The sequence below is a fragment of the Leopardus geoffroyi genome, chromosome B4, assembly GCF_018350155.1.
Source record: "Leopardus geoffroyi isolate Oge1 chromosome B4, O.geoffroyi_Oge1_pat1.0, whole genome shotgun sequence".
Taxonomy (NCBI): Eukaryota; Metazoa; Chordata; class Mammalia; order Carnivora; family Felidae; genus Leopardus; species Leopardus geoffroyi.
Window position 1 is genome coordinate 5735681 of NC_059341.1, and position 27979 is coordinate 5763659.

A 27979-nucleotide genomic window follows, 5' to 3' on the forward strand; every position below is an offset into this window, starting at 1 on the left:
AAGTCCAGGTAGTTCAGGAGTAAAAAGTAGACTTGTGAAACAAGATGGGCCTGGTAATTGTTTTTAGATTTAAAATCCACCGGGGCACCTGGGTGGCTCAGTCAGTTAAGCGCCCAACTTCCGCTCGGGTCATGATCTCACGGTTTGTGGGTTCAAGCCCCGCATCAGGCTCTGTGCCTACAGTTCAGAGCCTGGAGCCTGCTTCGGATTCTGTGTCTCCCTCTGTCTCCGCCCCTCCCCTGCTCACACTCTCTCTCTTGCTCTCTCTCTCTCTCTTTTTCAAAAATAAATAAATGTTAAAAAAAAAAACCTTAAAATCCACCGAGAGCTTCTAATGTTGAAAGGTCTTACTCTTTGCTCCTCCTTTTCAATATAAAGACAGCAAGACTGAAAATTATTTTCCTAAATGATTTTTAAAGCCAGCTGAGATAGGAGACGCCCAAATTCAAAACACCTGTGCTCTTGGTCCACTTCTTTTAGATTTGTTCGCTTCCTGATCACCTCGGTGTATCTCCTTGATCCAAACAGTTGCTGGGACAGCTCAGTGAGTGCTGGTTGTTGTTATTATATGTAAGAGCACGTTGCACTACCGTGACTTACTTTTTGTACTCACACTGTGGGTGTTAATTTGCGTCCTCAACAGAGGGAAACCAGGACTCTGCCTATAACCCCAATCTTTAATGATGGCTCTCAGGTGCTGCTTAGGTCTCTTCATTGGCTTTCCCTGGGAGCTCCTGGTTCATGGCAAGTGATTCTTAGAGCCCGGTTTCCATCTGTAACACACTCAATTCTCCCCTGAGCCTGGACTGTCGGTGGACCGGGGTGTGAGTCTTGCTTTGATGGCGAATTCTGCAGGGATGGTGACAGTCTGAATTCTGAGTTACAGGGTGAAAGATGCATCAGTGTTTCCAGTGGACACGGGAAGGGGATGTGATCTGCAGCATTTTAAATACTGCTGAAGGGGCCCTCTCAGGCAGTGAGCAGTGAGGGTCTCTGTGAGATGGAATGCTGTGAAATGGAGTTTGGTATAGTATCTGGGCCAGGGAACGGACTAAACAAGTGGCCTGTGTGTCAAGGGCTTTGGCCAAAAACACCCCCGGTGACCAGTTCTTACTTCCAAAAGACCTACTCGAATGTCTCACAGAAGTTCTGGCTTTCACAAACCACCAGACTCCAAGCATAAGCCACCCAGCCATAAAAGAACAACGGTTTCTCCTTCTTCCTCCTCTGTCCTCTCCCTGCTTTTAACCTGGTCTGGTCTGCAGCAGAGACCCAAGAGCTGGAGAGGAAGAGAACAGGACACAGTTGGCCACAACATGACCACATTCCCTTCTCCCAAAGTGAGTGGCCACCAGCCCTGAATCTGACCGGAGAAGAGGGATTAAAAGTCTTGGCTTTAGAGATCTGGTTGACTTGCTGAGTTCTTTCACGGGCTGAACGGTTTTACCTTCTCAACTGAGACCGTGTTTTATGGCCTAGGGGTGATGTGAGGTTTGTGTTTGGCTGCAGAGTTGTGCATTCTGTCCAGGTGGGAAGGGGGAGATGAACTGGCCTGAGTAGGCTTAATGGGCATGATGGGAAACCAAAGGCTGAGTTTTAAGCTACAAACTGGGCTTGTCAGTGGGCCAATTTCCTCTCAAAGTAAGGGTTTCAAGAGTCATGGAACTGGTTCCTGGGCATTTCTTATGTAAACCAGGCACATGAACGTTTATCTTCTCATCTTGGTACCTAACGTCCATCCTACTGGTGCCTCAGTTGAAATACATGGTGCGAATCCCATTTAAGTCCAATTCAAGGTGACTCTTGTTTACCACGTATAAATCAGAACCTAGAAATGAATGGGAGAACCGATCAGGATACCCAATACTAATTCTACGGAGTCTCCTTGGCTTCACTTCTTACCTTCACCAGAAGATCCTTCGCCTCTTTCTCAAGCCACCGGGGGTAAAAGGGATTGTCCATGCGGATGGAGTGGAAAAGCTCCTCTTCATCTTGCCCGTGGAAAGGTGACTGCCCAATCAGCATCTCGTAGAGGAGAACGCCGAAGGACCACCAGTCAACAGAATGGTTGTATTTCTGGCCCAGCAAGATCTGTGTGACCAAGAGGCAGAGGCATAATTAATGAACACGAGGTGGATGAGCGAAAACCCTGCTTGAACTTTTCAAGGCCACTCAGTAAATAGTCGATGGTGATGACAGTATGTGGTTTTAACACCGATCACACTGAAAACTGTAGCTTTTGAGATGCTGACGGCAGAAGTGAGTGAAGAGTGCCCAAACTGAGCAAACAGTTTTTGGTTTTAATGTCTCCTTCCCCTGTGGCCTTAAGAGCAACCACTGGCCTGTGCCGTTAGCCTTCATTTTCCCACCTGTGATGTGAGGACTTGGGTAGTCGATTCAGACCTAAGAAAGCTGGTGTGTGTGTGTGTGTGTGTGTGTGTGTGTGTGTGTGTGTGTGTGCGTGCGCGCTGTTCTGTGACTAAACCAAACCCACGTGTTTTACTGAAGTCTGTCCTGAGACTTTGCATAAACTTTCAGTAGGTAATCACACCTCCAAAGAGGTCATCTCCCTAAATCCATCCCGTAAAGCCTCTCTGGCCACAGTTGTACAACTAAGGTGTCCCATCTGTGGTCACCATTAAAGAGTCAGAATTAGTGAGTGTGCTGAGAGAGACCAGGATAGCAGACTTCAGTTCCAGAAATTCTCTCTCTTAGAGTGATCTGCAGCTTAACAGCAGTGCTTTGAGTAGAACTGGTCTGGTCTGTCCTTTAGGGAAGTGGATTTAAAGTCTGGGATCTCACCTAACTTTTATTTTTCTAAAAAAGATTAAGCAGGGGAGAGGCAGAGAAAGGGGTGGGGGAGAGAATCAAGCAGGCTCTGCACTGTCAGCACAGAGCCTGACCAGGGCGGGTGGGGGGGGGGGGCTCAAACTCACAAACCATGAGATCATGACCTAAGTTGAAACCCAGAGTTGGATGCTTAACCAACTGAGCCACCCAGGCGCCCTCCACCTAACATTTTAAAAAGCTTTCTACCCTTCCATCCATCTACTCTCCTGGCAGAAAAGACTGTATTCTGGGCTTTCAGTGGCTTCCTTGTTGAATGTTGAAAGGTAGAGAGTGTACCTGTGACTCTTGTCATCCTAGCAAACCAAGCTGTGACATTTTCCAATGCCATGTGTGAGGTCCATCAGTGGCTGAATGGATAAGCGATGTGATCTATACATACAGCGGAATATTATTCGGCCTTAAAACAGAATGAAATCCTGACACATGATCCAACCTAGATAAACCTTGAGGACATTGTGCTAAATGAAAGAAGCCAGACTTGAAAAGACAAATACTGTATGAATTCACTTGTATGAGGTCCCTAGAGGTGTCTGATTTATAAGGACAGAAAGTGGGACAGTGGTTGCTGAGGGTTTGGGGAAAATGGGTGGTTGTTTAATGGCTATAGAGTTTCAGTTGTGCCTGATTAAAAAAAAAATTCCAGAGATTTGTTGCACAACAATGCGAATATACTTAACACGACTGAATAACACTCTTAGAATGGTTAGATGGTATATTCCATGGTATGTATATTTTACAATGAAAACCAGTACATAGTAGGAACACAGTAACAATTTGTTAAATGGCGAAGACAAGAAAACCCTTGTGTCTCGTGCCTGCTGCTCCCACGATGGGGGTGGGGACAAGATGCTTTATTACCAAAATGGAGAAAGTGAGGATAGTATTGAAACGCTAAACTAAAAAGCGAGGCTGGGACCCTCTGGAGATGGCCATCCTTTCCACGCTGCCTGCATTTTAAGACCTAGCTCAGTCCCCTGTGTGTGAGCACATACACATAAACACACAGGTCATTTTACTATTAGAGGTCTCCGTTTGAAATGGAATGTCTTCTTACGTGGGCCTGTGGAATATATGGTACGGTTGCAGCAATGGCGGCCTTAGGAAAGAAAAACGATGTTACGTTCTAGACATCGTAGCATTTCTAGTAAAGCTGCATGTCTCGATGCTGGTGATCCTTTGATACAGTGGGCTAGTGTGCATGTCTGCTGTCTCTGAACGCCACCCCACTCCACGTCTGTCCTTGGGGAATGAGCTACGTGTGGTCTGAGGCTCGGGAATATGGTGGAAGTGTCTCCCAACACAAGAGTTGATAAACCACAACGAAACCGTGATGGCCATACAAAATGTTGTGGGTTCTACTTCTGGCTTAGTCCCCCTAATGTATAGTTTGGGGCAGATTCCTTCACCCTCTCTGGGTCTCATTTGTTAAAAAAAAAAAAAAAGTGATAACATCTGGCTGACTTACTACTGGGTTATTGTGCGAATCCAGTGAAAAGCAGGGAACATGCAGTGCTTTGTCCTATGGAAATGACTGCATGTTCTACGGTAACTGTCCATCTTGATCAACTGGCACCCGTTGGTGAAAATAAAGATCAAGTTGCAAACAGAATTTTGCAATCTGCCACTGACTTCCAGCATACAACTGCTAGCCAGTATCCTTAATAAAGTTAACTTCAAAGTTTAGAGAGGATGGATTATTCCTTAGGGAAAAGTTTAAAAGTAGATAGAGTGATAAAGATGTGCGCGCGCGCGCACACACACACACACACACACACACACACACACACACAAATTTCAGTTTAGGTGAATTTGCCTCAAATGGGGACTGGTTCACACACAATTCCCAAGTTTTGTCACAAGGGGGAGCCCAAAGCAACCAGAAACTGCTCTGAGCATCCTGTCTTTCTAAACTTCATTTGGAAGGACAGATGAAAAGAAATTTGGAGGACAGGAGACAGCTGTGGTGGAAATTAAGTCTTCTAGTGCTAGGTGATGTTCTAAAGAATTCCTCGTAAGTTAGGAGGAAGAAGCAAAATGCAGAGTGACATTGCCTGAACAGAAAATTTGCAGAAGTATGCTGACATGTGTTAGGTATCTGTGTCTTATTTATAAGAATTCCTGAGGTAGGTCCTGGGACCCCTGTTTAATAAAGGACAGGGATTGGACTTCAGGAGGTTACTGTCTTATTTAAGATCTAGTTAGGGAGCTGAAGCTATGTTCTGAACCCTGCTCCTTGGGAGATTTTTGCTACATAATGTTCCTTTTATCTTTAATGTCCCATGGATTAAATCTCAACCTAACAAGGTCATGCTCACACTGTCTACATTTCTAAAGAAACTGGCAGGGAAACACTGGCTGAAGCAGCCCCTTTTTCTGTCTCAACCCCTGCTGCCTTTTTAAAAATATTTTGAGAGAGAGAGAATGAGCAGGGGAGAGGCAATGAAACAGAGAGAGAGAGAGCGAGAGAGAGAGAGAGAGAGCGCATTCCAAACAGATTCTGTAGCACAGATCCCAACAGGGCTCGAGGCTCGATCTCACAAACCATGAGATCATGACCTGAGCCAAAATCAAGACTTGGATGCTTAACTGACTGAACCACCCAGGTGCCCTTGTTTCAGCCCCTGCTGCCTTCATATGGCCTCATCCTCTTTTGTCCTGTTCCCTCCCCCCATCTTTAGTCAAATAATTCAGATACTAAAGACGTTGCCACTTTATGTCAGAGTCTCTCTCTCCAACGGTGAAAGTTATCATCGGCAATTGCATCTTCCTGGTAGAGCTAGTGAGTTACATCTCTATAAAGCTCACTGTGTTGGTGTGTGGTCATAGTTTACTAGGTGACCAGCCAGTCCCTTTATAGTGTTGGTCCCCAAGTGACTCCTGGTCTCTCCAGGGAGCTGCTTCCATGTATTGGAATCCCACAGGGAATTACTAAGTGGCTTAGCGAGTAGGGTGTTTAACTGTTTCCCTAGTCTTGTCAAAACGGGCTTGGACCTCCGGTTACATGTTAGACCCTTGGTCCTACAACTGGAAGACACAGGGAGTCATTGAGTTTTATGTCTTAGGAGACATGGACTGGGGACATTCCCCGGCTGTGGGGAGTGCGGTCTGTATTTTTGTGTGTCATTCCTGATGCCGCTCTGAAGTGCATTTACTTCTGTAATTCGGGTTCTCCCATCAAGAGATACTGGCATCTGCCAGGTGGGCTCCATGGCCCTTGTCCTGCTCTGTGCTCCTGTGTGTTTCTAATGACTTGCCTGGTATCACTGGCTTTCTGTTTGCCACAGAGTCCCTTCCCTAGAGATAACAACCGAATACATATAAAACCAGTACTAAGCAGCATATACTTAGAAACACAATAAGGGGAAAGTTAAATTATTAAGGCTCCGAGGTAGGAGAGCACACCTGTTTGTTTGTTTTTTTTAATTTTTTTTTCAACGTTTATTTATTTTTGGGACAGAGAGAGACAGAGCATGAAGGGGGGAGGGGCAGAGAGAGAGGGAGACACAGAATCGGAAACAGGCTCCAGGCTCTGAGCCATCAGCCCAGAGCCTGACGCGGGGCTCGAACTCACGGACCGCGAGATCATGACCTGGCTGAAGTCGAACACTTAACCGACTGCGCCACCCAGGCACCCCTCACCTGTTTTTTTAAAATATTTTTTTAAGTTTATTTTTGAGAGACAGATGCAAACACATAGAACATAAGAAAATGGCAGCAGAGAGGTCTCTCTTGCTCTCAGTACAAGTTCTTGGTTACCTACATTATAAGGAAGCTAAAAGAGTGTCATTAGTTATGACAAGAAGTTAGCTAAAAAAAAAAAGATGTATCAAAGACCTTGTTTTGAATTATGGAATGATTTGAATTACAACCTCCATTGTAAACAACAAACCTTGCCTAAAATACGTATTGTAAAGTCTAAGTGATACTGTGCCTTTGTGAGCTATCCTTTCCAGCTATGATGGCCAGTGAAACCAAGAAGTAAAAAGCTAATCAGACCTTTGAATCTGAGTCCTAGAGCGTTCAACCAAGATCTTAAGTTATTTAATCTCATTATTTGAACAAAGCATAAACTATCAATAAACAGAATAAAATTTAGTTACTTAAAATAACTGTAGGGGTGCTGGGTGGCTCAGTCAGTTAAGTGTCTGACTTCAGCTCAGGTCATGATCTCACAGTTCATGAGTTCAAGCCTTGTGTCAGGCTCTGTGCTGGCCGCTCAGAGCCTGGAGCCTGCTTCGGATCCTGTCTCTCTCTCTCTCTCTCTCTGCTCCTTCCCTGCTCATGCTCTCTCTCTCTCTCTTTCAAAAATATTTAAAAATTTTTTTAAAAAATTGTATATTTTGTTTTAATTTCAACCTGACTGTATCCTTCTATATGCATATTTTATAATATACAGACTATATTAGTTGGCAATAATGTGAGATTTATATACAATATACATATACTGAGGATTCTTTTTTTTTTAACTAATGAGGGAGCATCTCTTACAAAAATTTGGAACTATGTAGAAGGTAAACTGGCAGTTGGATGGTGACAGAGAGGAAAGCCAGAGGGTGTCCCCAGTGTCCAGACAAGAGCTGCTCAGGGCCTGGAGTAGGGTAGCGGCAGGAAGTGGGGGAAGGAACTGGAGAAGAATTGGGGGTCCAACCAAAGGGACTCACTTAGAGAATCAAGGAATAATCAAGGGTGATTCTTAATGCAGTCACAAGATCGGGGAGGGGAAAGAATAGATGTCTCTGAAGGCTATATTTAGAACTTCTGGGTGTTTGGATAGGGGAAGGGTAAGAAGGAAAGAAAGAAAACTCAATTACTCTGGTTTTCTGGTGAGGTTAGTAGGTGGATGAGTGTGTGATATACTAAGAAAGAGATGAAGGGAAAGTGGGTGGTGGGCGGAGCAGGTTCAACAGAGAAAGTGAGTTGGAGACCTGTTATGTTTGAATGGCCTGTGACCGCAGAAGCAAGAAGTTTGGGCTGGCCATATTGATCTTGGAGTTATAACCATAGTCTTAAGTTAATTATTGCTCATGGAGAATGTATAGTAAGAAGACAGCATGGTGGAAGGTAAGAGACAAAAGATGCAGAGAGAGAAGTCAGTCGCTAACACTAAATTCTGGAAGATGCAGAAGCAGACAGGAAAGTCAAAGGCCATAATTTCTGGTTGACCAGTGGCCAGTCTTGCATTTAAACAAGGTTCAGTCAGACACAGGGTATCAGAATGGATAAAAAAAACAAGACCCATCTATTTGCTGTCTACAAGAGACTCATTTTAGACCTGAGGACATGGGGCGCCTGGGTGGCGCAGTCGGTTAAGCGTCCGACTTCAGCCAGGTCACGATCTCGCGGTCTGTGAGTTCGAGCCCCGCGTCGGGCTCTGGGCTGATGGCTCGGAGCCTGGAGCCTGTTTCCGATTCTGTGTCTCCCTCTCTCTCTGCCCCTCCCCCGTTCATACTCTGTCTCTCTCTGTCCCAAAAATAAATAAACGTTGAAGAAATGACATAATTTAAAAGAAAAAAAAAAATAGACCTGAGGACACCTTCAGATTGAAAGTGAGGGGATGGAGAACTACTTATCATGCTACTGGAAGCCAAAAGAAAGCTGGCGTAGCCATACTTATATCAGAAAAACTAGACTTTAAATTAAAGGCTGTAACAAGAGATGAAGAAGGGCATTATATAATAATTACAGGGTCTATCCATCAGGAAGAGCTAACAGTAATAAATGTCTATGCGCCGAATATGGGAGCCCCCAAATATATAAAACAATTACAAACATAAGCAACCTTATTGATAAGAATGTGGTAATTGCAGGGGACTTTAACACTCCGCTTACAGAAATGGATAGATCATCTAGACACACGGTCAATAAAGAAACAAGGGCCCTGAATGATACATTGGATCAGATGGACTTGACAGATACATTTAGAACTCTGCATCCCAAAGCAACAGAATATACTTTCTTCTCGAGTGCACATGGAACATTCTCCAAGATAGATCACATACTGGGTCACAAAACAGCCCTTCATAAGTATACAAGGATTGAGATCCTACCATGCATACTTTCAGACCACAATGCTATGAAGCTTGAAATCAACCACAGGAAAACGTCTGGATTAAAGAACACCCTACTAAAGAATGAATGGGTCAACCAGGCAATTAGAGAAGAAATAAAAAAATATATGGAAGCAAATGAAAGTGAAAATACAATAATCCAAATGCTTTGGGATGCAGCGAAGGCAGTCCTGAGAGGAAAATACATTGCAATCCAGGCCTATCTCAAGAAACAAGAAAAATCCCAAATACAAAATCTAACAGCACACCTAAAGGAAATAGAAGCAGAACAGCAAAGACAGCCTAAACCCAGCAGAAGAAGAGAAATGATAAAGATCAGACCAGAAATAAACAATATAGAATCTAAAAAAACTGTAGAGCAGATCAATGAAACCAAGAGTTGGTTTTTTGAAAAACTAAACAGAATTGATAAACCTCTAGCCAGGCTTCTCAAAAAGAAAAGGGAGATGACCCAAATCGATAAAATCATGAATGAAAATGGAATTATTACAACCAATCCCTCAGAGATACAAGCAATTATCAGGGAATACTATGAAAAATTATATGGCAACAAACTGGACAGCCTGGAAGAAATGGACAAATTCCTAAACACCCACACGCTTCCAAAACTCAATCGGGAGGAAATCGAAACTTGAACAGACCCATAACGAGCGAAGAAATTGAATCAGTTATCAAAAATCTCCCAACAAATAAGAGTCCAAGACCAGATGGCTTCCCAGGGGAGTTCTACCAGACGTTTAAAGCAGAGATAATACCTATCCTTCTCAAGCTATTCCAAAAAATAGAAAGGGAAGGAAAACTTCCAGACTCATTCTATGAAGCCAGTATTACTTTGATTCCTAAACCAGACAGAGACCCAGTAAAAAAAAGAGAACTACAGGCCAATATCCCTGATGAATATGGATGCAAAAATTCTCAATAAGATACTAGCAAATCGAATTCAACAGCATATAAAAAGAATTATTCACCATGATCAAGTGGGATTCATTCCTGGGATGCAGGGCTGGTTCAACATTCGCAAATCAATCAACGTGATACATCACATTAATAAAAGAAAAGATAAGAACCATATGATCCTGTCAATCGATGCAGAAAAGGCATTTGACAAAATTCAGCAACCTTTCTTAATAAAAACCCTCGAGAAAGTTGGGATAGAAGGAACATACTTAAACATCATAAAAGCCATTTATGAAAAGCCCACAGCTAACATCATCCTCAATGGGGAAAAACTGAGAGCTTTTCCCCTGAGATCAGGAACACGACAGGGATGTCCACTCTCACTGTTGTTGTTTAACATAGTGTTGGAAGTTCTAGCATCAGCAATCAGACAACAAAAGGAAACCAAAGGCATCAAAATTGGCAAAGATGAAGTTAAGCTTTCACTTTTTGCAGATGACATATTATACATGGAAAATCTGATAGACTCCACCAGAAGTCTGCTAGAACGAATACATGAATTTAGCAAAGTTGCAAGTTACAAAATCAATATACAGATATCAGTTGCATTCTTATACACTAATAATGAAGCAACAGAAAGACAAATAAAGAAACTGATCCCATTCACAGTTGCACCAAGAAGCGTAAAATACCTAGGAATAAATCTAACCAAAGATGTAAAAGATCTGTATGCTGAAAACTATAGAAAGCTTATGAAGAAAATTGAAGAAGATATAAAGAAATGGGAAAACATTCCATGCTCGTGGATTGGAAGAATAAATATTGTCAAAATGTCAGTACTAACCAAAGCTATCTACACGTTCAATGCAATCCCAATCAAAATTGCACTGGCCTTCCTCTCGAAGCTAGAACAAGCAATCCTAAAATTCATATGGAACCACAAAAGGCCCCGAGTAGCCAAAGTAATTTTGAAGAAGACCAAAGCAGGAGGCATCATAATCCCAGACTTTAGCCTCTACTACAAAGCTGTAACCATCAAGACAGCATGGTATTGGCCCAAAAACAGACACATAGACCAATGGAATAGAATAGGAACCCCAGAACTAGACCCACAAACGTATGGTCAACTAATCTTTGACAAAGCAGGAAAGAACATCCAATGGAAAAAAGACAGTCTCTTTAACAAATGGTGCTGGGAGAACTGAACAGCAACATGCAGAAGGTTGAAACTAGACACTTTCTCACACCATTCACAAAAATAAACTCAAAATGGACAAAGGACCTGAATGTGAGACAGGAAACCATCAAAACCCTAGAGGAGAAAGCAGGAAAAGACCTCTCTGACCTCAGCCGTAGCAATTTCTTACTAGACACATCCCCAAAGGCAAGGGAATTAAAAGAAAAAATGAACTACTGGAACCTCATGAAGATAAAAAGCTTCTGCACAGCAAAGGAAACAACCAACAAAACTAAAAGGCAACCAACGGAATGGGAAAAAATATTTGCAAATGACATATAGGACAAAGGGCTAGTATCCAAAATCTATAAAGAGCTCCCCAAACTCCACACTGGAAAAACAAATAACCCAGTGAAGAAATGGGCAGAACACATGAATAGACACTTCTCTAAAGAAGACATCTGGATGGCCAACAGGCACATGAAAAGATGCTCAACATCGCTCCTCATCAGGGAAATACAAATCAAAACCACACTCAGATATCACCTCACGCCAGTCAGAGTGGCCAAAATGAACATATCAGGAGACTATAGATGCTGGAGTACTAGCAGTACAGGGTACTGATGCATAGGGGCACTTGTACCCCAATGTTTATAGCAGCACTCTCAACAATAGCCAAATTATGGAAAGAGCCTAAATGTCCATCAACTGATGAATGGATAAAGAAATTGTGGTTTATATACACAATGGAATACTACGTGGCAATGAAAAAGAATGAAATCTGGCCCTTTGTAGCAACATGGATGGAACTGGAGAGTGATGCTAAGTGAAATAAGCCAATCAGAGAAAGACAGATACCATATGTTTTCACTCTTATGTGGATTCTGAGAAACTTAACAGGAACCCGTTGGGGAGGGGAAGGAAAAAAAAAAAGGTTAGAGTGGGAGAGAGCCAAAGCATAAGAGACTCTTCAAAACTGAGAACAAACTGAGGGTTGATGGGGGGTGGGAGGGAGGGGAGGGTGGGTGATGGCTATTGAGGAGGGCACCTTTTGGGATGAGCACTGGGTGTTGTATGGAAACCAATTTGACAATAAATTTCATATATTGAAAAAAAAAGGTTCAGTCAAAATTAAATACCAAATAAACAGGACAAAGCCACATATTTCTTAAACTCAGGGCACCACAATTACGCTCTTGATGACAGATGTGCTAATTTTTGACCCAGGAAATCAGAAGTCCATCCCTATCAAACCACCATCCCCCTTTATGAATTTATTAATAGTCATTCATTCATTCTTCCCACCTGAGGGGAAGTTGTGGTAGCAACTTAACGCACCAATCCCTGTGCTCAGTCATTGGATATAAAAGTGAATAAGAATCTACGAAAAGTGAATCTACACATGAGATCACATGGCACAGAACTGGACACACATTGTACCAATATCCATTCCCTGATTTTGGTGTCGTGCCATAATTATAGGAGATGTAGCCACTGGGGGAAATGGGTGGAGGGTATATATCGGTGATACTTCTGTACTATTTTTGCAACTTCTTGTGAATCTATAATGATTTCAAACTAGTACAGAGATTTTATTTTAATTTAAAAAAATTTTTTAATGTTTATTTTTGAGAGAGAGCACAAGTAGGGGAGGGGCAGAGGGAGAGGGAGACACAGAATCTGAAGCAGGCTCCAGGCTTCGAGCTGTCAGCACAGAGCCCAACATGGGGCTCAAACCCGGAGTGGTGAGATCATGACCTGAGCCAAAGTCAGACACTTAAGTGAGCCATCCAGGTGCCCCATAGTACAGAGATTTTAAAAAGTGGATAGCTTGACTTTAGAGCAATTATCCACTGGTGCATGGAGATTGAGATAAAAAGCAATGAAGAAGGTCCAGGTGTTAAGGGGGTGTCCAACCTCCCTCAGGTGGGCAGCTGGGGAGGACTCCATAACAAGGGGGGCACATGGGTAGAGTAGGAATGATGAATGCCTTCTGAGCAAATGCCATTCTTCTAAGGGCTCAGAATATGAGCACTATACCTCTCTCTCTCTTTTTTTTTTAATTTCCATAGGCTCACCCATTTTAGACTTACAATAACATGGGACATAAATATCTCATTTGACAGAAGAGGGGTTGCGGGTCACTAGACTCTAGCAATCTCTCCAAGGTCACACAATGGCAGCTTGGAAACCACAGTTCTGGTTTTTCTGGTCCCAAGATGAAACCACTTGACTTATTCAGGTGGATACTTCTGAGCCTGTTCAGTGTCCACCTGCTTCTTCCCCATCATTTCCTCTGTTTGGTCTGAGTGGAGTGAATACAGTTTGAGTCTGTGGTGGGGAGGAGTCCTAGCTGAGGAGGACATGTTGAATGGGAGACCACCCCCTGCCCCTCTGCCATTCAATAATAACACAGTCCCCGTGTGCGGCTGCATTCATGAAATACTAAGAAAAACAGATACAAATACTGAAACACACTACTTTAACTCTTCTGATTTTTTGGGACAGGAAGAAGCAGTGGCACTTGGCCAGGGATGTGTAGAGCTGGGCAGGCGCCCACGCACTCCCTTCCCACAGCACATCCGTACCTCCGGGGCAATGTAGTCCGGGGTCCCGCAGAAAGTGTTTGTCTTGGCATCTCCTAACATGTTCTCCTTGCACATTCCAAAGTCTGCTATTTTGATGTGTCCATCTTTGTCTAACAGGATATTATCAAGCTTCAGATCTCTGGAAAACACAAAGCAACATCTCATGGTAATACATACATTTTTTGTTAAAATAGAATTGCCACGTGAGGGGCGGTCACTTGTCACATCACAGCCTGAGGTCATCAGGGGAACATGCTTGCTGGTCCTCCTCTCCCTTTCAGCCCTGTTCTTCAGTCTCCAGCTCTGCCCATGGGCTCATTGCCGTCTCCTAGGTCTTTCCTCCTTGACAAGCATCTCGTGCTCTGGGACTTCACCAATAGTCCTTCTTGGCCCAGGCCAGTCTTCTTGGGACTGGCTCTGACAGACTTTGGTCCCCCCACCCATGCCCAGTAAAGCACTTGGTGCATCTCTGGAGCTATGTGTGGATGGCTGCATGGGTGGTGGAATGGATAATGTAATGGGTAGGTGATGGGGAGTCTCTCCAGTGTAGCATCCTTCAGTTTTAAGGGGCCTTTGAGAAACAATATTGGGATATAAAGGACAGCTAGTTGTGAAATAAATGTCTTTAGGGGTTCGTAGTTGGGAATGTGCCATAAAGGTGGTATTTAATACCACACAACGCATACACCTGCCTGCTTGTGTACAAGATAGCAGTAGAGATAGCATTGACTCTTCAAGGGAATTATTGGTTGCTGCTGATTCCTCTGTCTGATTTACCAAGGGGCGCAGTTCAGTATGATCACAAAGGTAAGATACAGACCTGAGGCTCTTTATCCGAGCACCTTACTTTCATGATGAGGGAAGAAAGGCCTGAAAAACTCACTTCATGTGATTTTCCAAGTATATCTGTTTCTTCATGGATGAATTATACTGCATCTAATTCCAAGACTAATTGAAGAAGGCTTCCCTTGACTAAGAATAATTCTAGAACTAGAACCCATCTGATGCCAGAAACAATGTCAATAAATTCCTCTTTTCTTGGAGAACCAATATCCTTGTAAAGTACCCTTCCATTTTTAGGGTAATGTGGCTGATAAGACTAAAAACAAAGCCAAATTGTGATTTGCCTCCTTGTGATTATACATAGAACACTTTATATTCTTACCCATGATAACTCTGAGTATTTGAAAAGTGACCTCAACTTTTGTCTTGTTTTTCCTTCACTGAGTTAAGACTTTTGTTCCTCATGTGGCCTGGTTTTCAGAACACTTCAGCATTCTGGCCCCTGCCCTCCAAATAACCTGAACTTATCAATTTCCTTCTTAAAATTTGGTGCTGAGATTGGAACCAGTATCCTCCAGATGTATAAATGTGTTGGTGCAGATGTCAGGGGTACTGCTGGCTTCTGTCATGACCCCCTTGTCCATCCCCGCTATGGCCCAGCCACTGCCCTGTTAGGTTCTGATACTTGGTCACAGTAGCAGGTAACCGTGAACTTACTATAAACTAAAACCTCCAAGTATCTTTTCTTTTCCTATACAAATTGCCATCATACCCATTTCTTCTCATTCTGTACCTGTGAAATTGATGTTTTTAAAGATCATCCAAGTGTGGGGTGCCTGGGTGGCTCAGTGGGTTAAGCGTCCGACTCTTGGTTTCGGCTCAGGTCACAATCTCACAGTTCATGAGTTCGAGTCCCATGTTGGGCTCTGTGCTGACAGTACATAGCCTGTTTGGGATTCTGTCTCTCCCCCGCGCTCTCTGCCTCTCCCCCTCTCACTCTGTCTCTTTCTCAAAATTAAACTTTGAAAAGATCATCCACATGCTAACATTAGACATTAATGACTTAATTTTTTTTCTAGTTTGTTATAGAATAACCAGTTTTCTTTTTCTTTATGCCCTCTGCCCACGAATTTCTGAACTTTCTGAAACCTACGTCTAGGATGTGTGGTCGGTGATGGCCACCACGGTCTTCCTTCTTGGCGAAGGTGACTTGGGAGAGAATAGGAACAACTATTGTGCTTACTCTTTTCTGCACCTCCTGTTAGAGAATTGGCTTAAAATTCCCTTCTCAAAGACTCCGCTCCCAAAGGGCCTTGCTATTTAGCCCTGTCTCCTTCAGTTCAGGTGACTGGACTCAACTGGATGATTCAGGTTTTCTCTTTGGGGAGGTTGGGATTGTGGGAAGGCGGCCCTAATCTGTCTCAGTGGGTGACCGGTAATCAGGACTGCTGACAGATGTCCTCTAGCATGGCCTTAGTAAAGGAGAAAGCTGAAGGGGCTTGGCCAAGAGCAGAGACAGAGGCTATGTAAATCCAAAGAGACACAGTGATGAGAGAGAGGTACCTTTGGGCTCCGATGGGTCTGCCTTCTTAGTTCCAGTTTCTCAAGGAGGCTGAGATTTCGCTTAAGCCAAACTGTGGGTGATCTTTTATTGCTTGTCATCAATATTCATATCAGCCTAAAGTTCCCATCATGATTTGCTGTGCCTCTTGCTAAACTGTGAGGCTCAGGAGGGTAGAAATGTGTATTGTGTTCTATACTGTGACAGCCTTGGCAGGAGGTGAGCATGTAAAGAGCATTCAATAAATGTTTGCTGAAGGAACCATCACCCACCAGGGACTGGCTCACCCACCAGGCATTATCCGTTGCAATTAACTCCTGAGGAACTGTTCCCTTCCATTGCTCTCTCCACCTTCTGCTGGAGCAAAGCAGCCAGAGAGAGTGAGCATGGGCTGCAGCTGTGTTTTGGTGGAGTGACACTATTAGCAGATGTCCCCAGAATTGACCTCTTCCATCTGGGCCAGCTTGGTTCATAATCTCCATGACCAGGGCATCATAGACCGTTCCTGTCTGACTGGGTGGCCAGGGTATCTCCAGGACATGTGAATATGTATCTCATGTTCATATCCATGTCAGTTCTGCTTCTCTCTCCTAACTCAAATGCTGTCATAACTTTCATTATCAGGATGAATATGTCTGTCTAATATGTCTGTCTTTCCTTAGGTCTTCTGCCTTGCTGTTCGTTATTTTAATGAAGTACACTTTCACTGTGACTTACGAATTCCAATAAATCCAGGTCTGGATCATATTTTACTCCTAATGCTTACAGTTGCAGATTCATTTTCTAATCCACACTCTATGCAATATTGGTATCATTTTGGGTTTCTGCTACATGAAACCTATTTGCATCATTTATAGCCACATACACATGTTCCTAGAAATTTGGCTGAAGGATGGTTTGGAGGTCATCACTAGGGAACCAGACATCTAGCTGCAGTGCTATATGCAAATTATAAGGATGATGAAGATTGTATGTAAGACTTGCATTGGATTTTCTTGCTCTCACATGCACTTCATCATCTGATTCTCGTAGCAGCCCTTTGATATGGAATTACTATCTTTATTCATATTTTTCTGATTGAAAGAACAGGCTCTTAAGGGTTACACAATTTATCCCAGCTCACAGGTGGGGTAAACCAACTTGGTTTGGATGCAAACCAAGGCCTTCTCTCCTACATCCTCATAAACCAAGCTGACCCAGTCTTTCTCATCGAATTGGTCCTGCTGAGAGCCAGAGTCTTCAGTGACTCAGGGTGAATTTTAATCAGTCCTAAAAATAAGTGTTCTCTGAGCCTCAGGCTAGGAAAATGAGCATCATGTTTGATTTTCATTCTACCCTCTAAGGTGAACCAAGTGTTAGGGGTTGGGAGAGAAAAGGTCATTGATGCTTTGAGAGATTAAGTCAGAATGGGAAAAGTCTAAAAGTCGTCCACGTAGAGCCAGACCTCCATGAGGGTAAGGAGTGGAGGCAGAGGAGGGATAACTGCACCTGCCACAGAATCCAATGGCCAGAGTGTCCACAGGTATGTCGGCTAATTACTCCTCACATACACCTTATAGGATACCAGGGCACCCAGAAAGGAACTTTGGAGTCCAGATCAGCTGGCGTGGCTCTGGTAAGCACCTGTGTGCCCCAGGGGCAGCGCGTCAGGTATAATAGAATTCAGTGGAAGCCTTTCATTCAGTTGTGTGGTCAACATAAGCAAAGCTTTTCCATTTGCAAGAGGCAGAGGGTGGGTGTCAGAAGAACTGTATTTCAAATCCCAGCTTTATTGCTAAGTTGCTCAGCCAAGCTACATCCCCTCTGAGCCTCCAGTGGCTTATCTGTAAAGGGGGTACAGTGGTGCCTGCCTTCTTTATCCCACAGGACCTTTGTTAGCATAGAATGAGGTAACCCATGTGAAAGCATTTGTAAATGGCTTCAAAAACATGGGTTGGGCCAGTGCTGTCACTGCTCAGCTATCCTCAGATAGCCTTTCAGTTCTAATAGTTCTAAGATCAGAGATTCTAGATTCTTCTCTTTCCATGTCTGGGTATTTTCCAGCTGCTTGTTTTTTACATTTAACCCAAACCAGGGCTGAGGCACCTTTTAAGATGTCACTACTTTTATAACACCAGCAGGTGGTAAATGATGTTGGCACCTGTTTCTCTACATCGCTTGGCCTCATTTCTTGTGGCTGCTTAGCAAAAGCCTTTCCAATAAGGCTGGACCCATTTGTCTAATGTTTACTCCTTGATCTGCTTCTGTGCCTTTTCTGGAATCACTTCTTCCATTTGCAAAGGCTTTCTCCTCCTCTAAAAAAAAACAAAACTCTTTCTGATAGGAATTTATTTTTTTGGCAAACCCTCCCCCACTTCTGAGGCTACCATTTTCTTTCCTTTTGACACCTTTAATTAGAATCTTACTCACTGGGACTGTTTTTGTTAGAGTGTGGTGCCTATGTCTTGTCATGCACTTCTACTTTATCTCCAAAAAAATACACAATAAAAACTCAGAAAGTGTCATCATTAGGTACCCAGGAATTGGGACTTTGGTAGCTTTTGTGTACATAGCAATGCTTAATGAAGAACCGTACATTCAGGGGTCAGTCTGTCTACATCACCAGCTGTGGAGCATTGAATGGTGGCCCCCAAAAGATAAGTTCATATTCTAACCCCTAGAACCTTGTGGATGAGACCTTCTTTGGGAGAAGGGTCTTTGTAGATGTAACTAAATTAAGGATCCTGGAATGAGATCATCTTGGATTTTCCAGGGGGTCAAGTGTCCTCCTAAGAGACATACAGGGAAGACAAAAGAGGGGCAGGGAGAAGAAAAGGTCATGCGAACACAGAGGCCCCCCAAAGCCAAGGAGCGCCTGGAGCTATGAGATGCTGGAAGGGGCAAGGAAGCGTTCTGCTTGAGAGCCTCGGGAAGTAGGCTAACCCTGCTGGTACCTTGATTTTGGACCTCTGACCCCTGAACTATGAGAGAATAAACTCCTGTTGGTTTAAGCCATCAAGTTGGTGGTAATATATATATATATATATATATTATATATAATATATATATAATATATATATATTTATTATTTATATAATATATATATATTTATTATATATATATATAAATAAATGTGTGTGTGTGAACAAACCCAGAAATCATAATCCCAAGTGGTCAGAAGAAGGAAATTAATAGAATCCCCTTGTTAATTCGGTTGCCAAATGGACAGTTCAGGTCAGTAAAGTTACAAATGGGTAGCTGAATGGTTTTTAATGCAAGACAGTCCCATTCTCCAGTACTTACTAGATGACTTCTCCTTAGCTTTAATTATTTGATGGTGTCTTTCAAGGATTCTCGACAACTTCAGCAACTACACTACTAAATAAACCCAATATTCTTTCTTATTGGTGCATAAAAAGCCATAGAAACCATGATTTCCCATTAAGGGATGTAGTAAGAACCCTCTACTGGGCACAATTTGTGATATTAAAGACCATTAAGGACCCTGTTGGTCCTTTCTGTTCTGTCAACTAACAAGACGAAATGCTAGAAAAAAAGCATTGTGCTATGGAGAGACAGACTATTCTGGGGCATGTGGGCTTTTCTCTCACGAGGTTCCTTTAAGCTCTGATCTCTCTCTCTCTCTCTCTCTCTCTTCCCCCCCTCTCTCTCTCCCCCTCTCCTTCTCCCTCTCCCTCTCTCTCTCTCCCTCTCTCTCTCTCTCACAAATCTTTTTTCTCCCTTCAATCCATCCATCCTGCACAAGCTACTGAGTTCCCCAGTGATATGTATTTTATATATATTGCAGGCATTACAGATAACAGAAAAAACAAACCATAGATTCTGATCAGGGTTTTCAATGTTCTGATGGGTATTTTTCATTTTCCTGGAGATTAAGGAATTGTATAAAACAGTTGTTTAATACATTATTTTGTAGATGGACACCCCCCCACCGCAAAGCCCATTGTATCCAAAGGTTGCCAAAGAGACTGCTTAAGATGACTTCCAAGCCTTCCCTAAAGTTGTGTTCTGTGGCTCTAAGTATGGCAACTTTCCCTTGACTGTGCCCTCTGGGAATGGAGAGGTTTCCCGAAGTGAATTTTCAGCCAACCCTGTAAGCTGCTCAGTATTGACCATCTCTGATGGGATGCTTCTGGCCTGTATTATACACAGTTTGCTGTTGCCAACACTCAGTGTGGGACACCATTTAATCTTTCTTTTAATATTGTATTCAGGTGTACAACACAGTGATTCAACAATTATATACTTTATGCTGTGCTCTCCACAGCGTAGCCACAACCTGTCACATACAACACTATCACGATATTATTCCCTGTGCTGTACTTTTGATCCCCATGACTTATTTACTTTACAACTGGAAGTTTGTGCCTCTTACTCTCTATTTCTCCTATCCTTTCACCGTCCTATCCTCTGGCAACCAGCAGTCTGTTCTCAGTATTTAAGAATCTGCTTCTGTTTATGAGTCTTTTTCTGTTTTGTTTTTTAGATTCCACATATAAGTGAAATCATATGCTATTTGTCTTTTTATGTCTGACTTCACTTAGTGTAATACCCTCTGGGTCCATTCATGTTGTGAATGGCAAGATTTCATTCTTTTTTATGGCTGAGTAATAATTACATTTTGTGTGTGTGTGTGTGTGTGTGTGTGTGTGTGTATGTGTGTATACACATATGTATAATATGCACCACACCTTTTGTATCCTTTCATCTTTTGATGGACACCTGGGTTGCTTCCATAGCTTGACTACTGTGAATAATGCTGCAATAAACATATTAATGCATATGACTTCTCAAATTAGTGCCTTTGTTTTCTTTGGGTAAATACTAAAGTAGTAATACTGGGTGATAGGGTATTTATATTTTTAATTATTTTAGGAACTTTCCTACTGTTTTCCATAGTGGCTGCATCAATTTACATTCCCACCAACAGTGAATAAGGGTTCCCTTTTATTCATATCCTTGCCTACACTTGTTATGTTTTTTCTTTTTGATTCTAGCCATTCTGACAGGTGTGAGGTGATATTTCATGGTGGTTTAGATTTATGTTTCCCTGATGATTAGTGGTGCTGAGCACCATTTTGTGTGTCTCCTGGCCATGTGTTCTTTGTAAAAATGCATATTCATGTTCTCTATGCATTTTTAATCAGACTATATGTTTGGTGTTGTATGAGTTCTTTATATATTTTTGAAAGTAACCCCTTATTGCATATATTATTTGTAAATATCTTCTTCCATTCAGTAATCCATTCTAATGAAAGAAATTGAAGACAACACAAAAAGTTTTTGTTTGGTTTGGTATGGTTTCCTCGCTGTGAAAAAGCTTCTTAGTTTGATATAGTCCCAAAAGTTTCTTTTTACTTTTATTTCCCCTGCCTTTGGAGTCAGATCTAAAAAATCGTTAAGACTGGGGTCAATGAGCCTTATTACTTCCTATATTTTTGTCTAGGAGACTTACAGTTTCTGGTATTAAATTCAAGTATGTAATCCATTTTTTAGTTTATTTTTGTGTATGGTGTAAGAAAGTGGTCCAATTTCATTCTTTTGCATGTAGCTATTTATCCTAACACCAGTTATTGAAGAGACTGTCCTATGTTCTTGCTTTCTTTGTCATAGGTTAATTGGCCATACGTGCATGGGCTTATTTCTGTGCTCTCTATCCTACTCCACTGATCTGTGTGTCTGCTTTTGTGCTAATGCCATACTGTTTTGATTACTATAGCTTTGTAGTAGAGTTTGAAATCAGGAAACTTGATATATCCAACTTTGTTTTTCTTTCTCAAGAATGTTTTGGCCATTCGGGGTCTTTTGTGGTTCCATACAGATTTTGGAATTTTTTGTTCTAGTTTGGTGAAAAATGTCATTGGAATTTTGATAGGGATTGCACCAAATCTACAGATCTTTGTGCAATATGGACATTTTAACAGTGTTCTTCCAAAACATGAGTATCAAATATCTTTCCTTTTATTTGTGTTGTCTTCAATTTTTCATCAGTATGTTAGTTTTCAGTGTACATCTCTTTCACACCCTTAGCTAAGTTTTTTCCCAAGTATTTTATTCTTTTTGATGTGATTGCAGATGGGATTGTTTTCTTGGTTTCTCTGATAGTTTAGTATACAGAAATGCAGCAGATTCTGTATATTTTGTATCCTGCAACTTTACTGAATTTATACTTATTCTAATAGGTTTTTTTTTTTTTTCTGGAGTCTTCAAGGTTTTCTATATATAGTATGTCAAGTACAAAGAATGACCATTTTAATTATTTCTTACCAATATGCATGTCTTTTTGTTTTGCCTGATTGCTATGGCTGGGACTGCCAGTACTATGTTGCATAAAAGTGGCATGAGTGGACATCATGTCCTGTTCCTGATTTCCAAAGGAAGGCTCTCCGTTTTTCACCATTAAGTATGATGTTAGCTGTGAGTTTGTCATATATGGCCTCTATTATATTGATGTGTGTTCCCTCTAAATCTATGTTGAGAGTTTTTATCATGAAGGGCTACTGAATTTACTCAAATGCTTTTGCTACATTTATTGAGATGATAGAATTTAAAAACAATTTTTTTAACTTTTATTCATTTTTGAGAGACAGAGCACAAGTGGGGAGGGGCAGAGAGAGGGAGACACAGAATCCGAAGCAGGCTCCAGGCTCTGAGCTGTCAGCACAGAGCCCGAAGCAGGGCTTGAACCCACGAGACATGAGATCATGACCTGAGTTGAAGTCGGATGTGTAACCAACTGAGCCACCCACGTGCCCCAAGATGATATGATTTTTATTTTTCATTTTGTTAATGTGGAGTATCACATTGATGAGCGGCTATTTAGCTATTCTTGTGTCCTTGGAATAAATCCTACTTGATCATGGTGAATGATCCTTTTAATGCATTGTCAAAATTGATTTGCTAATAATTAGTTGAGGACTTTTGATCTATGTTCATCAGGGATATTGGCCTGTAATTTTTTCTTCTTGTAGTCTTTGTCTGGTTTTGGAATCAGGATAATGCTGGCCACATAGAATGGATTTGGAAGCATTCCTTCTTGTTCATTCTTTCGGAATTGCTTGAGAATGATAGTATTAACTCTTCTTTAAATGGGTTAAACCCAGGGGCACCTGGGTGGCTCAGTTGGTTAAGCGTCCGACTTAAGTTCAGGTCATGATCTCACGGTTCATGAGTTTGAGCCCAGCATCGGGCTCTGTGCTGGCAGCTTGGAGCCTGGAGCCTGCTTTGGACTCTGCGTCTCCCTCTCTCTCTGCCCGTCCCTGCTCATACTGTCTCTCTCTCAAAAGTAAATAAACAGTAAAAAATTTTAAAAGTAAATGGGTTAAACCCTTCTTTAAATGTTTGGTAGAATTTACGTTTGAAGTCCTCTGGTTCTGGACTTTTGTTTGTTGGGTGTTTTTGGGTTACTGATTCAATTTTGTTACTAGTAATCAGTTTGTTCAGATTTTCTTTCTTCTTGAGTCAGTTTTGGAAGACTGTAAGTTTGTAGGGATTTATCCACTTCTAGGTTGTTCCAATTTGTTGGCATATGATTTTTTTTTTTTAGTAGTAGTCTCTTATGACCTTTATATATTTCTGTGGTGTCAATTGTAACTTCTCTTTCATTTCTGATATTTTTTATTTGGGTCCTCTCCCTCTTTTTTTTTTTTTCGTGATTACTATGCTAAAAGTTTGCCAATTTTGTTTATCTTCTCAAAGATCTGTCTCTTAGTTTCATTGATCGTTTCAATATTTTTTCTTCTCTATTTCATTTACTTTTGCTCCAAACTTTATTATTTCCTTTTTTTCTATAACTTTGGGCTTTATTTATTCTTCTTTTTCTTGTTCTGTTAGGTTTAAGGTCAGATGTTTTTGAGACTTTTTTTTCTTGAAGTAAAAATTATAAATTTTCCCTTAGAACAGTTTCCTGTGTCTCAAAGATTTTTGAATCACTGTGTTTCCGGTTTCATGTGTCTCCAGGTAATGTGAATTTCCTCTTGATTTAATTTACCTATTTATTATTTTTTTTTTTGGTAGCATGTTGTTTAGCCTCTGTGTTTGTATTTTATCCAGTTTTTTTTCTTCTGAGTTCTAGTTTTATACTGCTGTGGTTGGAAAATATGTCTGATATGATTTTGTTATTCTTAAATTTATTGAAACTTGTTTTGTGGCCTAACACATGATCTATCCTGGAAAATGTACCATATGCACTTGAAAAGAATGTCTTCTGTTTTAGGATGAAATGTTTTGAATATATCTGTTATGTTCATCTGGTCCAGCATGTCATTCAAAGTCACTGTTGCTTTGTTGATTTTTCTGCTTAGATGATCTTCCCGTTGCTCTAAGTGGGGTGTTAAAGTCCCCTACTGTAATTGAATTACTGTTAATTTCTCCCTTTATGTCTGTTAATATTTGCTTCATATGTTGTTTCTATGTTGGATGCATATTTACAATTGCTCTTTTGTTGGGTCAATCCCTTTATGATTATGCCCTCCTTTGTCTCTTGTTACAGACTTTGTTTGAAAGTTGATTTTGTCTTATATAAATATTGCTACAGTTTATTTTTTGCTTCCGTTTGCATGGATTATCTTTTCCATCGCTTTACTTTCTGTCTGTGTGTCTTTTATATCTGAAGTGAGTCTCTTGTAGGCAACATATAGTTGGGTCTTCTTTAATCTATTTAGTCATCTGTATCTTTTGACTGGAGCATTTAGTCCATTTAAAGTAATTATAGATAGGTATGTACTTATCCCTATTTTGTTCATTGTTTTCTGGTTGTTTATGTGGTTCTCTGTTCCTTTCTTCTTCTCTTGCTCTCCTCCCTTGTGATTGATGGCTTTTAATGATATGCTTGGATTCTTTTCTCTTTTTTGTGTGTGTATCTATTATAGATATATAAATGTGGTTTCCATGAAGTTTATATAATACCATCCTAAGTATATAGCAGTCTCTTGTAAGTTGATGGTCACTTAAATTCAACACATTCTAAAAGCATTGCATTCTTAGTCCTCCCCACTCCATGTTTTATATTTGTAATGATCTGTTTTACATACACTTTTATATTGTGAATCCATTAATTGATTTTACTTTTTAACCTTCATACTAGGTTTACAAGTGATTGATATACTATATGTTTACTTTTACCAGTGAAGTTTTTTCCTTTCATAATTTTCTTCAAGGCATTTTCTTTTCTGCTTGAAGAAGTCCCTTTAACACGTCTTTGTAAGGCTGGTTTGGTGGTGATGAACTCTTTTAACTTTTGTCTGGGAAACTCTTTATGTCTTCTTCAAATCTGAATGATAACCTTGTTGGGTAGAGTATTCTTGGTTGTAGTTTTCTTCCTTTCAGCACTTTGAATATATCATGCCACTCCCTTCTTACCTTCAAAGCATGTGCCAAAAATCTGCTGATAGCCCTGTGGGGTTTCACTTGTACATAACTAGTTGCTTTTCTCTTGCCTCTTTTAAGATCCTCTTTAATTTCGTACATTTTAATTATTATGTGTTTTGGTGTGGACCTCTTGAATTCATCTTGTTTGGGACTGTCTGTGCTTCCTGAACCTGGTTGTCTGTTCCTTCTCTTTAGCTATTATTTCATCAAATAAGTTTTACTCCTTTGTTTCTCTTCTTTGTCTTCTAATATAAATGTTAGCATACTTGATGTTGTCTCAGAGGTCCTTTAACCTATACTAACTTTTTAAATTCTCGGGGCGCCTGGGTGGCGCAGTCGGTTAAGCGTCCGACTTCAGCCAGGTCATGATTTCGCGGTCCGTGAGTTCGAGCCCCGCGTCGGGCTCTGGGCTGATGGCTCAGAGCCTGGAGCCTGTTTCCGATTCTGTGTCTCCCTCTCTCTCTGCCCCTCCCCCGTTCATGCTCTGTCTCTCTCTGTCCCAAAAATAAATAAACGTTGAAAAAAAAAATAAATTCTCTTTTCTTTTTGCTGTTCAGCTTGGGTGCTTTTTATACCCTATTTTCCAGATGCTGATCTGTTCTTCTACCTCCTCTAATCTGGTAGTGATTCCCTCTAGTGTATTTGACATTTTTGTTTTTGCATTCTTTAGTTGATTTGTTCTTTTTTTGTATTCTGTTTGTTGAAGTCTCACAGGGTTCATCTGCTTTTCTCTGAAGTCCAGTGGGCATCTTTATGACTAGTACTTTGAACTCTTTGTCAGGTAGATTGCCATCTCTATTTCATTTAGTTCTTTTTGAAGTTTTGTCTTCAATTTGGAGCATATCCTTCTGCCTCCTTATTTTGACTTTTTCTGTTTATTTATATGAATTAGGTGAAAAAGGCACCTCTCCCAGTCTTGAAGGAGTGACTTTGTGTAGGAATGTCCTCTGTATAGACTATATATGCCAGGAAGCTTTGGCTGGCTGGCTGTTATCACATTGGGGTGCTCTATCCAACCACCCCAGCTTGGATGGCTGGTTGGAGCTGAAGCAGGCATAGACCAAGGGATCCTGGGGCATTCTGCACCAGGGCTATCCTGGAAGGAAGTGAATATAGGCTGGTGGGTCCTGGGGCAATCCACATCAGTTTGCCCTGATGGGATGGTTGGAACTAGGGTGGGGAAAGGATAGGGGTGTCCTAGAGTACTTTATATTTGTGCTGCCTTGGCTAGATGGCTGGAGTCATAGGGGGTACTGTCTAGGAGAGCCCTGGTATGCATCATACTGGGGCAGCCTTAGGGAGATGGCTGGAGCTGTGGCAGGCATGGGTGGGGGGCCGCCTTTAGGGGGATGGATGGATCTGGTGTAGGCTGGCATAGTGGGGCTCACTGAAGCAGCAGCCTGGCTACAGTGCCTGGACCCTGCTCCTGTCTGCACTATCAAAGTGGAGGGGGAGCTTAAACAATGGCACCCGTCAGTACCTCTGGCATTGAGGAGAGTTCTACCATCTCTCTCACCATTTGGTGGACATTCAGAGTCTAGTTGTCCCTTAAACTACTTTGCCCCCAGAGGGGCAAGTCTGCATGGCCCTCTTCAGTGCCATCCCTCCCCCTGCAGTTGGTAATACTGGGGGTGGGGATCTCATCATTACTGTGCCTCTATCCTTTGTTGAGCACAGATTTTCCAGTTGGCCCTCAGTCCTTCAAGAGGAATTGCTCCTTTATATGTTGGAGTAGATTTGTGTGTCCCTGGGAGGAGGTGCATTTAGGGTTTTCCTATGCTGCCATCTTGGACCCCCTCTTACCATTGAACCTTACTGATGACTCTGGTCCAGTGTTATGAACACTTGCCACAGAAGGGCACATAATCCCACTCTCCCAGAGCCTTTTGATTGACTTGCATCTTCCCTTTATATTGGATTCAACATGACCCTCTCACTGTGCTCACTGGGCCAGCCTCCAGCTGCTTCGCCAGCCTCCTGTCTGGCTCTCTCTTTTTTTTTTTAATTTTATTTTTTCCCCCCTAATCTTCAGTGAGTCAGAAATCAGACAACCAAGCTTTTGGTGATTTCTATGTTAAATAAGAGTCAACTATATTTTGAGCAAAGAAGTAAGGAGATTAAAGTACAATAGCTTTCCTCTGAGAAGGGTGTGAAAAGATGGTGTATGATAGAGACATTTTGGATGGACATCCACTCATGAAAGAGAGTATACATGGCTTCCTATGCACTTCTACCGGGTGCAGGCAAGTAGGTTTCCACGGGTGTGTATGAGTGTTCAAGGAAGAGCTCCCCTCTTCCCCCACCCAAGAGAACATTCAACAAGCATTCTAGTTGGCCCAAGCAAAAATCTGGAAAAACGAGCTATGAAAGAGACAGAAAGAGAAAGCAATGATTAAGATGCCAAAGGGAGGGGCGCCTGGGTGGCGCAGTCGGTTAAGCGTCCGACTTCAGCCAGGTCACGATCTCGCGGTCCGTGAGTTCGAGCCCCGCGTCAGGCTCTGGGCTGATGGCTCAGAGCCTGGAGCCTGCTTCTGATTCTGTGTCTCCCTCTCTCTCTGCCCCTCCCCCGTTCATGCTCTGTCTCTCTCTGTCCCCCAAAAAATAAATAAACGTTGAAAAAAAAAAAAAAGATGCCAAAGGGAAAGCAGGGTAATGGAAGGAGATGAGAAAAGTGGAGGTGAGTGGG

At 41.9% G+C, this 27979-nt stretch overlaps 1 protein-coding gene across 3 annotated transcripts in view; it reads right to left on the reverse strand.

The window, feature by feature from the left end:
• PRKCQ (protein kinase C theta) overlaps positions 1-27979 on the reverse strand; it is a 186793-nt gene that overhangs the window by 9764 nt on the left and 149050 nt on the right. For all 3 annotated transcript variants that reach the window (XM_045462522.1, XM_045462521.1, XM_045462523.1), the window contains 2 exons: positions 13581-13719; positions 1903-2091 (listed from right to left, as the gene is read on the reverse strand). In XM_045462522.1, the coding sequence (XP_045318478.1) occupies positions 1903-2091; positions 13581-13719 (328 nt within the window). The remainder of the gene's footprint in view (positions 1-1902; positions 2092-13580; positions 13720-27979) is intronic.